The 12,732-nt window shown below is 39.4% G+C and overlaps 1 protein-coding gene across 1 annotated transcript in view; it reads left to right on the top strand.

Moving 5' to 3' along the window:
• Positions 1-12,732, top strand: part of ARHGEF28 (Rho guanine nucleotide exchange factor 28) — a 263,760-nt gene that overhangs the window by 36,353 nt on the left and 214,675 nt on the right. Inside the window, exon 2 of the mRNA XM_008161933.3 lies at positions 4,402-4,445. Within this exon, the coding sequence (XP_008160155.3) occupies positions 4,413-4,445 (33 nt within the window). The 5' untranslated portion in view covers positions 4,402-4,412. The remainder of the gene's footprint in view (positions 1-4,401; positions 4,446-12,732) is intronic.

Genomic DNA, 12,732 nt, shown 5'->3' with positions numbered 1-12,732 from the left:
GGAATGGCTGGAGAGTAAGATGCTAGCATTAAGGGTGGGTGGAATGGGTGGGTGGAGAATGAATGGGGGAGGCAGTTGCTTGTTATCTTGTAAATGGTCAATTTATTTCTTTAAAAATTTATGTGTAGGTATCTTTTGCTTCTCAGCTTAACTTCCTACACATTCCTTTCAGAGCTGTTGTGTGAATCTCTGCGATGAAATTTGTAAAAATACTTAGCATGGTGCCTGACATACCATTATCCTTTCTAATGTAGTTACTAATAGTCTTGATAAATATTCTTTGAGCATTACCTGTTAATAGGTTTTGTAAAAGACATACAAGCCAATAATAATTTTGTGTTCAAAGACAAAATTTAAGTCATGGGCTTTATATTGAATTAATCTTAGAATACTTCATTTAGATGCAAAATCCAGAATTTCATAAAGTCAAGAACTGATTTTTTTTCTGTGTAAGTTGAATGTTATATTTTCTTTCCTCTTTAACTTAAAATATGTTTACCTGTTGAAAATTGCCTCTTTTTCTTTTGAGTTAACTAGCAATCAAAGATATTGGGATATTTATTCCTCATAATGTCTAAACATTGTATCTTGATGTTCTTTTCTTAAGACTTTTCCCCTCCTTTTGTGAGCAAACTTAAAAATTAAGTTTGGCCCTCAAATCATCCCCTGGCATCTGCCAGAAAAACTGTAAATATTTTGGCTTTTACCTCCGTAAGAAAGATTTTCAAAAAATGCAGTACAATTAAAGGAAAAAAAAAGTACTTAAAGTTGAAATTTTAAAATTACGGGTGGAGAACTCAAGCATTAGAAAGTAAAATGAAGTGGAGAGCATGGCATTTATACAGGGAAAAGCTACTGTGTCAAGAATTCAGGCAGTTGTAACTTGCCTCCAAATACAACTTGCTTAATTATTAAAGGTGATGTGAAAGGAGGCCCAGAGTGTGTTAGCCATGCGGCCTGCAGGAGAGCACAGAACTTACTGCTCTTTGCTGTAACAGAGGAATTGATTTTAGGAAAATCCAAGTGAAAATATATCTTTCAGCTTGAAGTTTATTTTATCAAGCGTATAATTTGCTCCAAATTATTTTTCTCCACAAGTCAACTAGGAAGTTTTGACAGGGGTTTCACTCTTCAGAATACATCTTCACATTTCTCCTCAAAAGTGGTTTCCTTTTGATGTACTTTATTATCAGACAAAATCTAACAAATATCACATGTTGAGTTGTGGAAAACATGGATACTTTCATATAGTAAATAAGTGTATGATAAGCCTCCCACACAGCTTAACTTGTTTTAATATACTTCTTAAACATTTTAAGTCTTGCCCTGACTGGTTTGGCTCAGTGGATAGAGCGTCGGCCTGCGGACTGAAAGGTCCTGGGTTTGATTCCAGTCAAGGACATGCACCTTGGTTGTAGGCACATCCCCAGTAGGAGGTGTGCAGGAGGCAGCTGATCAATGTTTCTCTCTCATCGATGTTTCTGGATCTTTGTCCCTCTCCCTTCCTTTCTGTAAAAAAAAAAAAAATAAAAAAAAATCAATAGAATATATTAAAAATTTTGTTTAAGTCTTCAAAGTTTTGCTCACAAAGGAATGCATGTTAGTTTGTTGCTTTATTATTGTCTGTATGTTATTTTCAGTCTTTTCATAATCAGTGCACTTACTGTAGAATGTATTTTTTAAAATTTTACTCCTTTTTAAAACCATTTTAATTTTTAAAAATAGCTTATTGATTTTTAGAGAGAGAGAAAGGGAAGAGAGAGAGAAACATCAGTGTGAAAATGTAACATTGGTCAGATGCCTCCTGCATGTCCCCAACCAGGGATCAAGCCAACAACCTGGGCATGTGTCCTGATTGGGAATCTAACCGGCAGCCTTTTGGTACATGGATGATGCCCAACCAACTGAGCCACACTGGCCAGGGCTAGAATGCATTTCTTTTGCTATCAACTAGAAATGTTCAGTGTTCTTATAATTTTATCAAGTTGAGTGAAATGTGAAGGATTGGAATTGGGTATGTTATGACTATAAATGTAAGTGAAAATATTGTTAATCTCTTGAGGCATAGTGTACATTTAGGGTAAAGGGTCATGGTATGTGGTAGCAGGTATACATTCATATTTTAAGTGCCTTCTTTATAATTTTTAATTTTGGGGAGATCTGCTTGTCATTGCTCTTGGATTAGTCATCATTTTTATTTCATAGTGACAAACAATTCATATTAGAAATGGGAGTCTCAGTTTTGTCATATTCTTGTTAGTATTGTATTTAATCTGAGGTTTCTTTCCTGGACTTCCTAAGCCATTCATCCAATATGTGAGGTTAGTTTCATTAAAAATCGATGATTATCATCCATAAGCCCATGTAAGTGGGTATACACAGGGTACAACATGTTGAAAATGAGGGCCAAGGAAGGGTTCCATTGCCAACCCCTTGGGCTTGTGAGACCCTTGGTCTTCTTTCAGGATGACTCATGAAATGTAACTTGTGACCTAAGAGAATGCCAGTGCCAGTATATAGATAAAGCATTGAGTTAAAGGATTTTATAAAAAATAATACAGGACTTTTTACATTTTCCTCCTGGCCAAGTTTGTTCTCTGGGGACTGCTATACCAAATGTCACAATTTGGATTTCTGTGTGCCTGCCTTCTTCAGAGAAGGCCCCCAAGTACTGGAGCTGGGCTGTGGCCCAGGAACCAGAGCCAGGGTTGGCCTAGTGAACAGAACCCTGTCCCACTTCTGTTCTCTGTGGGGCGGGGGGAGAGGATGTTGGTGAGAGTCCCTGTCTGCCTCATTCAGAATGCTCCTGCAGCCCACACTTCACCTTCTCCCAATCTTTAGGTCTCTTTTGTTCAGCTGTGAGCTCCTTGAGGGCTGGGTCTCGTAGTAGTGTTCAATGAACCCACCACTCCTACTTTTTTAATAAAATATATTTTTATTGATTTCAGAGAGGAAAGGCGAGGAAGGGAGAGATAGAAACATCAATGATGAGAATCATTGATTGGCTGTCTCCTGCACACTCCCTATTGGGAATCAAGCCCGCAACCTGGGCATGTGCCCTGATTGGGAATCGAACTGTGACCTCCTGACTCATAGGTTGACGCTCAATCACTGAGCAACACTGGTTTGACTCACCTATTTTTTAAGTGATCTATAATTGACACACAACATCTTATTAGTTTCAGGTGTACAATATGATGATTTAATATTTGTATATATTGCAAAGTGTTCACCACAATAAGGCTAGTTAACATCTGTCACCATAGATAGTGACAGAATTTTTCTTCGTAATGAGAATTTTTACCGTCTATTTTCTTAGCAACTTTTAAATATGCAATACAGTATTATTAACTACCAGAGGCCTGGTGCACGAAATTCATGTATGCGGGTGGTGTCCCTCAGCCTGGCCTGCGCCCTCTCGCAATCTGGACCCCTTGGGTAGGGTCCCTAGGCCTGGCCGGCGATCAGGGCCTATCGGGGCTTTCCTTCCCATGGCTGCCAGCAGCTGGCCCCGCCCCCGCTGCTGCCACTGCTTGCCATCTGTGCGGTGCTGCCCCTCCCTCCCCTGCCACTAGTCGCCTCCCTTTGCAGGGCAATTGTGGGGTGATGGCAGGGCCCCTCTGACCAATCACATCACACCTGCCTTGGCTGGCCTGGTGCCAGCGCGTGCCATAGCATGGTCATCTGGAAGGTCGTCTGGATGGTCGTTCTGCTGTTCAGTTGTTCAGTCAATTTGCATATTATGCTTTTATTATTATAGATAGTCTCTATGCTGTACATCACATCCCCATAACTTATTTTATAACTGGAAGTTTGTACCTATTTGACTCCCTTCAGTTAACCCCTTTTAAATGATGCTGGCTCCTTTTCTCCTAAGCTGGAAGCTGGTTTCTGGGTGTGGGTGTCAAGGGGCAGGCACACCCAGAGGCAGATGAGATGCATGCAGCTGGGGAAGAGGTGGGTTAGCATGACAGCGGCCTGCATTCCCCCAGACTGAAATGTCTGGCCCTCTCTAAGATTTGCCTTGTTCCACCAAAAGTGGATTCTGATCTCAGAGAAGCCTGTGATCCGAGCGATTAATTAAGGTGAAACTTTCAACCTGCTTATTTTGACTTTTCTTGTCTTTCTGAAATATAATTTCCATCTTGGGAGCAGTCAGTGGGATAATGTCAAGGGTGATAGATTTCCTTATGTGTGGAAATTAACACAAAATTAAGAAAGAGGTTCTGTTTTATACAGGTAGCATCTTATTTCTGTATTTTTATAATTTTGTCTCTGCAATTTTCCTGTCTAATGAGTTACTCCTCCTTCGGCAATGTTGATACCTGAAGGTCAGGACACAGCTCTGTTGGTTGGTTAAAGGAGGACTCCTGCAATAAATGCTCTTCTTATTGTTTGCAGATGCGGAAGCCATGGAGTTGAGCTGCAGCGAAGTACCTCTTTACGTAAGTTCCTAAGCATTGGGCTTCAGGTTTAAGTGGCCCTTTCTTAGACTTGAAACCCATGTGACTGAAGTGGGGAGAAAGGCTTTGCTCATTATTGAGCTGAGGCTTTTGAAAAACAACACACAGTGCTACTGTCTAGTTTATTTGCATGAAGCCCTTTAAAACTAGTTGGCTCCTGGTTTCCAAGTCTGGGTTTTAATTATGTTTCCCCAAGTAACTTTTTAAAAACTGTATTAGTTCTGGACTAAAAAATACGCAATTCATTCATATAGATGATTTTTGAACATATTGTTTTATGATAATATCCTGATAATAGCCAAGAACGTGTTCTGTGTGTGTCTTTTTGGGGGAAATGTTCAGTGATAATTGTGTCAGTTAAAAGCATGAAATAGAAATTCAAAGGAAAAGTGCTGGGATATATACATAGATTATTAAGTGGGGGATCGGGTGACAGAGTTGCCCAGTGAGATTCCTGGTCAAGGTGCCTTCTGGGTTGAGGGAGGATTCTGTTGTTGAGAACAGACACTGGGTGTAACAGGGAAGTGATGTGATTGTCTCGTCTTACAAAATGGCAGATGGTTTCCTCTTCCCAGCTTCCTTTTTCAGACAAAACCTCTTTTCTTGGAACCTGTGTTGATGGGGGTGTGAGTATGGATGTGTGTAGGAGGGCTGCCTTTTCAGGTGGCCTTTGAGTTATCCTCTCATGGAATACAGCAGGAGTACAGGATCTAGCATAAAGGATCTGACCTCAGTTCAGATTAATCCTTAATAGAACAATATCAAGGAATTGGAACAAGTTTAATCAGAATCCTCAGTCAATTAAAATATATTAATCTACTTCCTCATGCCATACTTTACTACCCAAGTATCCCTCTCTCTCAACCCTTCCCCACTCTTCTTACATGTATCCCACTGTATTCTCTGAAGAAACTCCCCAGGGGTCCTCAAACTTTTTAAACAGGGGGCCAGTTCACTCTCCCTCAGACCGTTGGAGGGCCGGACTATAGTTTAAAAAAAACTATGAACAAATTCCTATGCACACCGCACATATCTTATTTTGAAGTAAAAAAACAAAATGGCAAAAACACCCGCATGTGGCCCGCGGGCTATACTTTGAGGACGCCTGCTCTAAATGATCAAATAAATGGATGCTAAAATAATACCTACCCCCCTCCTGGGTTACCCAGTAGTCTATAGTATTCTCTTTAGGTTGTAATTTGCAGGTCATAAAATGTGTCTATAGACTGTTAGGCTTGGCCCAGCCATAATTAAAGATTAAAAAAAAGACTGCTCCAATGCTAAATTGTAAAAGTATCCCAAGTTTTATTTAAATATTTATTTTGTACCTTCTTCCTCCTCAGTTGTATTCATTCCATCCTGCTTCCCTACCTCAAACCAAATAAATCCACAAACCTAATCCTGGTAGAAAACCTTGTGGTTGGTCAACATACTGGTGTAGCTATATTGAACTTAGACCTACAGATTATGACCAGACTAGGGAAGAGTCAGTTAACATTGCCTAAGGAGAGAAGAGAGTTAAACAGACCAAACAAACATTTTTTTCCCTAACTGTCATATAATATATACTAATTAGAATAAAATGAAAAATAACAAAGTGTTAAGAAAATAAGTCACTCATAATCTCACCACCTATAAATAATGTTATGTTAAAATATTAATACATTTTATTGCCCTAGCTGGTTTGGCTCAGTGGATAGAGCATTGACCTATGGACTGTAGGGTCCTGAGTTCAATTCTGATCAAGGGCACATGCCTGGGTTGTGGGCTTGATCCCCAGGAATGATATAGGCAGCAAGTAAACTGGCTTATAGCTAACTAGTGGCCTGGTGCACGGATTCATGCACATTGAAAGGAAATTAATTAGAAGATATATTTTAATATCGTTATTCGCCCTTTCTCTATAATAGAAGTGTCAACCAAATTCATGATCGACAATGACAGATCAAAACACACGCATGCGATTGGTGCCAGTGAGACCTTTATATGTATCGCCCACGCGCAAGTCAACATTTATTTTTAAATTGCCAGTATGCGTTGTATGTACTGGCCGGTTGGTCGGTTGGATGGTCGGATGGACAGTCGGATGGTCACTTAGCCTTTTAGATATAAAGAGGATTATTGAGGCATGTGAGTGCATACCAGTGCCTGGCTGTCCACAGCCTGTGTAGACCCAGGTTTCCAGAATGCTGGGTGGTGTTCCCATGATGGCTGCTCTTTGTGGTGGTTAACTTAGGTAGATAAAAACCTATTAACCCCAGAATGCTTATGCAGAAAGAAGGTCCAGCAGCCATCAAAACTCGTAAGTGGGACTGAGGCAGCAAGGGCTCTCTTCAGAAGGGCTCCTTGGTCAGAGTGACAGAAATAGCCTGGAGAGGAAGCCGATGAAATCTTGTTGTCCTCAGCCTTTAAGGTAGACTATTCAAATGAAAGCCATTAAAAATCAACCAACCAGTCTGGCCAGGCTGGCTCAGTGGTTAAGCGTCGACCTATGAACCAGGAGGTCTGGGTTCCATCCTGGTCAGGGCACATGCCCAGGTTTCAGACTCGATCCCTAGTAAGGGGCATGCAGGAGGCAGCCTATCAATGATTCAATCTCATCATTGATGTTTTTCTTTCTCTCTCTCCCTCTCCCTTCCTTTCTGAAATCAATAAAAATATATTTAAAAAACAAACAAAAAACACACATTAATACATTTTATTAATTCTAAGGCACGTTTTTTTTTTTTCTTATTTTCATATCTGTGAAATTGAGATGCTCCTACATTGTGCATCCTGGCAGAAGTCATGATGTAGCTGTTATTACCTAAGCATGTGTGACCTTGGTCACATGGTTTATATTGTTCTCACTTCAGAATAGTTATGCACTTTGCTGGCACAACATGAATTAATTGCTTTCAAAATTACTTCACCATGGTTTGGTATTAAAAGGCAAAGTTACTGTGTATATACAAAGACATGGAACCAGCAGCATGGTACATGATGAAATCTGTATAAGTTAAAACAAAATTCTAACATAAAAAAATGGGCAGTTTTTCTTCTAGTGGCATATAAAATGCATATTATAACTGATGGCATCTTATATTAATTATGTATATTTTATATGTACATAACTGACCCTAATTATATATATAGGTTGTAACCTGATTTTTTTCACTTAACATTTTATGTCAATATTATTACAGATTGACCTAAGACAATCTGACCATTTGGCCTCATCAGTAAGGAGGTCAGTGAGGGTTATACTATAATGAAAACAAATCTTAAACCAAATTCTGTTGAATAAGTAATATGTAAACAGAGCAGACACAAAGGCTGTGCAGCAACTGGTTCCTGTATCTTGATGCCAGCCTCCTGTCTGCCCGCGGCCTTCGGAGGTTGGATAAATATGCACGTCTAGTTTCTCCCAGCTTACTATCATCTGGTTTATAAATCCTTACTATTTAAAAATTCACAGTATATTTTATTTAAAAAAAGCAAAAAGAAGAAATTGAAACTATGTTTAACCCTGTCATCGATGATAAGCATTATTGACTTTTATTTCTTTCTTCCAGAATTTTATCTATATTTGTGTAGAATTTTATCAAAGATTCTTTTGCATTTATTTAGATGATGTGTTTTCTTATTTGACATTGGATCTCTTAATTTTGATGCTTTCAAGAACTTCTACCAATCCTATTTCGTTGTTTTAACGGGTTCTTTTGTAAAAACAAATTAACATAACACTGGTAAGAACATAATTTAGGTAGGACCCAAACAAAACTAGAAATTGTAAAGAGTTATAACATTGAGATGATATCTTAAAATTACAAAACTACTAAGCATAATAATTGTATGCTAATGAATTGGAAAAGTCTCAGTAAGATAGGCTTTAAAAATGTAAACTACAAGATTTATCTCAAGGAGGATTAGATCACATAAATGGAACAGTGGTCATGAAGTAAAAAAAGTTGTTAGAAATTATTCCCCAACTTCTATCTTCCCTTCAAAAAGAGCACCTCATTCAGGTGGGTCCTATCGGTGATATTTTGTTTAATTTTTTGGCTTTTTATGGCAAACATTTTTTCCCCCTCACCTTTTTTGGCAAATATTTTTGTTTGCTTGTCTTCAAGAAAGAGACTATCTTAGTATTGGAGATGCAGGGACATTCCTGAACTCAGCCCCACACTCATTCAAACTTTGAAAATGAACTATGATGATCCATTGCGTTGCTATTGCCGGAAAAGAGAAATACTGCACTCTGATAAATTAGAGAAGAAGCAGGGATTGAAAAGACTGGTAGCCAGGAGTTTTATAGTATCGATCTGCAAACCTTAGGGATGTGAACGCTGCAAATCCAATTTTCAGCCTCTGAGCAGCTTTCTGCATCTGTACTTAAAGGGGCAAAAAGGAGTAGTTCTGGAGGGCCAAGCTATTTTTTTCACAATAGAATAGATACAGTCTTTGCCTGATTGGCATAGCTCAGTGGTTGAGTGTCTATCTATGAACCAAGAGGTCACTGTTCAATTCCCAGTCAGGGCACGTGCCCGGGTTGTGGGCTCAATCCCCAGTAGGGATGTGCAGGAGGCAGTCGATCAATGATTCTCTCTCATCATTTATGTTTCTCTCTCTCTCTTTCCCTTTCTCTGAAATCAGTAAAAACATATTTTAAAAAGGTACAGTCTGGGTTGAGATCTAGGCTTAATCTTTAGATTGAATGGTGACTTAAGCTAGGAAAGAGTTGTAGTGATGAAGCTGATGAGAAGAGTGGAAGCCTGGGGATGGGTACGTTGGTATAACTGACCACGATGTTTATAGCATAAAACTCGTGGACATCACTTTCGAGTTTGAAAGTCCTATTTGTTATTTTTATTTTGTTTGTTTTAGTTTGTTGCTTTTAGTCTTATAGTTGTCATTTTCTAGTTTGCACATAAAAAGAGATAGGAAATGATGCAAGTAGAGCTTGAAAGGAGAGATTTTCGCTGACTGGGTATTTGATTGAATTTTGAAAGAGGAAGAGATTTTGCATTCACAAGCTAAATTGTGTGTTTTTGCTGGTGAATGTTTTTTTGGTTACTTTTAAAATTGACTTTTCTCTAAGTTTTTGTTAAGGAAGGTTATAAAACAAATAATGTTATATGTTTATTATTCACTCCTTTTCACATTATATTTTAATTTTATATAAAGTGTAATTAGCAATAATCTTCCCAAAAGATCAGTTCAGACTGCTGTAACTAAAACAGAAGAGCTCTTTCTTGGGAAATTGTTGATTTCAAAGGCTTTTCCACCCTTTTTTGTCAATTGGAATAGTTTTATGTTAAATGATTATTTAATACTCATTATTAAAAATAAATAAAATTATTAAGAAGAAAGTAAAGATCACCTGAAATTTTATGTTTGAAAGAACTTTCCTTATGTGTGTGCGCGTGCCTGCACACACACACACACACACACACACACACACACACACACACGGGGTTCCATAAAAGGAAACATGTAAAAGCTGTTTTTATTATCTTGGGCAGATCTCATTAATGCTTCCCTACCCCCACATTTACATTTACTACCTCATTTTCTACCTCCAGCCTAGTGCCCTTTATGTATGGATTATGTATGTATATGTATACAACATATACATACATAATACAGATACAATCATTAATACAATAAAAAAAATCTGGATCATGTTATGTAGACTTCTCTATTTTTTCCAACTCAACAGTAATTTGTAGGAATTTCTCCATCATCAGGTATAGTTCAAATTTACTCTTTTAATCAGGGGTGGGGAACATCTAGCCCACCATTTGGTCTGGACCTGCCAAGGCATTAGGGGTAAGTTAATTAAATGTTTGACCAAATATAGCAGGCTAATTTTTAAGTTGATAATTTTGTATGGCCCTTGAATGATGTTATAAATATCCAAATGGCACAAAAAAGATTCCCCACCCTTGTTTTAAATGAATGGGTGTGGATCTTGCCACTTCTCTATGGATAGGTAATCACTGTGTTTCGGTCCTTGGCAACCATGAACAGTTATTCACTAGACACCCTTGTCCATGTCCTTGTCCATGTCCTTGTTCATGTGTCCTTATATATTAATACTTTTGTCTTGATGAAGTAGATTCCCAGGAATGGAATTGCTGGAGGAAGGGTGTACACATTTCAAATTTTAATGGATTGCTTGGCCAATTAGATGTCATAGTTCACATTTTATTCAGTGTTATTAGAAATATTTGATATCTAGTGCTTTAGCTTTAATGACTGGTAATTATGGCCCTGGCCAGGTGTCTCTGTTGGTTGGAGCGTTGTCATGCAAACCAAAAGGCTGGGGTTTTGATTCCTGGTCAGGGCACATACCTAGGTTTCTGGTTCTATCCTTGGTCGGGGCTGGTACAGGAGGTAGTGGGAAGCATCCGATAACTCTTTCTCACATCAGTGTTTCTCTCTCTCTCATCTCTCCCCCTCTCTAAAATCAGTGAACATGTCCTCAGGTAAAGATAAAAGAACAAAACAAAAACATAAAACCCCTGGTAATTATGAAATCGGGGGCTGTGTTCTCATTTTCATTGTGCACAGAAAGGTAGCTTTTTAAATTTTGTGTTATTAACTCCATAAAAGTTCCAAAAAAGGTATCTTGCTTTATTTAACCTCTCCCCGCCCTCCATGGTGCTTCATTTCTGCTGTTTCCCAAATTCTGGTTAATATAAGCACTTAATCCATGGAGATTTTGTAACATCTGCAGAGGGTGTGTCTGTGAACCCTTGCGTGTGGGCCCTCGCTCTCTTCCACCCTTCAGGGGTGTTAATTGTAGCAACTGCCTGAGAAGAGTATGATCATTTCTTTCTCTGGAAACTGCAAATTGTGTAACCATTTGGGCAGAGGAGTTTTCACTTCAGTAGCTTGTTGCCAGCTGGATCTGAGCTGTTTCCCGATTCCCTGAACATTTTATGTTTATATTATTCTTTTATTCTGAGTCACAGTCTCCTGCTGTTTGGTCCCAAGAATATTGGTTGCTGCTGGGCTCATTGTGTATATGAATTGAAGGTTCAATCTGATGTTTAGGGATCCGATTAGCACTTTCAGTAGCTGTGCTAAACTCTCCCATTCAACCTCTTCTATTTCTGGGGCTTGGTGTGGTTTTCTTGAATCCTTGGCCAAGTGCATGCCTCTTGGTCCCAGCCTTCTGTGGAGAGGCCCCGAGGACAGGTTCCCACCCGGTTTCCTAGCCCAGAGAGGCAGCTTCCTATTGAGGCGGTAAGTGACTTGGTGGCTTTGTTCTGCATTCACCTGGCAGACGCCTCCTTCCTGATTCCTGCAAATCTCTCCGGCTTCTGGTTCCTGTTGAAGGAAATCCTGTCCTCCAGCTGCTGCCCTTCTCTGCTGTGGCTGTGCGTCCCTGATGGGCCCCTGTGACGGCCACTCTTGACCATCAGCTCAGCGTGTTAGTACGCGGTCACACCTTCAGACCTTTGCAGATGCGGAAATGAAGGTTTCTAGAAGCAGTGACTTATTTGATCAAGTTAACTCAGCTGGTTTGACACTCAGGATTTTTAAATGCTGTGTTAGAAGCCATACGTTTATTATTTACTAGTGGCCCAGTGCACGGATTCGTGCACATTGAAAGGAAGTTAATTAGAAGGAATATTTTAATATTACTATTTGCCCTTTCTCTATAATAGAAGTGTCAACCAAATTAACGATCGACAATGACAGATCAAAACACACTTGTGTGATTGGTGCCAGCGAGAGCTTTATATGTATCACACATGCGTGAATCAAAGTTTATTTTTAAATTGCCAGTGCACGTCATATGTACCAGCTGGTCAGTCGGCTGGATGGTTGGATGGACGTACAGTGCGTCACTTAGCCTTTTATATAAATATAGATTTTTTATTTTTTGTGTGTAGAAAGTGAGTAGTAGATCCCACAATGAGCCTGGGGTTTCCCCACCTTCACTGGTTAATGAAAATGCCTTTCCCTATTGTGCTGGCACCACAACACCCTTGAGTACCTGGTCAATTTCCCCATTGGCCAGGTACTCAGGGTGTCATTTTGTCCTTTCCTGCCCTGCACTGTCCCCTGAGCTTTTCAACATGAAGAATGCTGCCATCCTGGACCTTAAAGTCTCTTATTTGTCTCACATTATTTGTCCTGGTTGAGGATGCTGCCTGTAACTAAGTCTGAGCAAGCCCTGATCCTCTAAAGCTCATCTGCTCACGAAAATTCTGGGCCCAATGACTTGATGGTCATTTGCCCCATCAAGTTCTCCAGCTCAAGTTAGTGGAAATTT

The sequence above is a fragment of the Eptesicus fuscus genome, chromosome 4 (genome assembly GCF_027574615.1).
Source record: "Eptesicus fuscus isolate TK198812 chromosome 4, DD_ASM_mEF_20220401, whole genome shotgun sequence".
Lineage (NCBI taxonomy): Eukaryota > Metazoa > Chordata > Mammalia > Chiroptera > Vespertilionidae > Eptesicus > Eptesicus fuscus.
The sequence above is the reverse complement of the archived record's forward strand: the minus strand, read 5'-3'. Positions and strand labels throughout refer to the sequence as shown.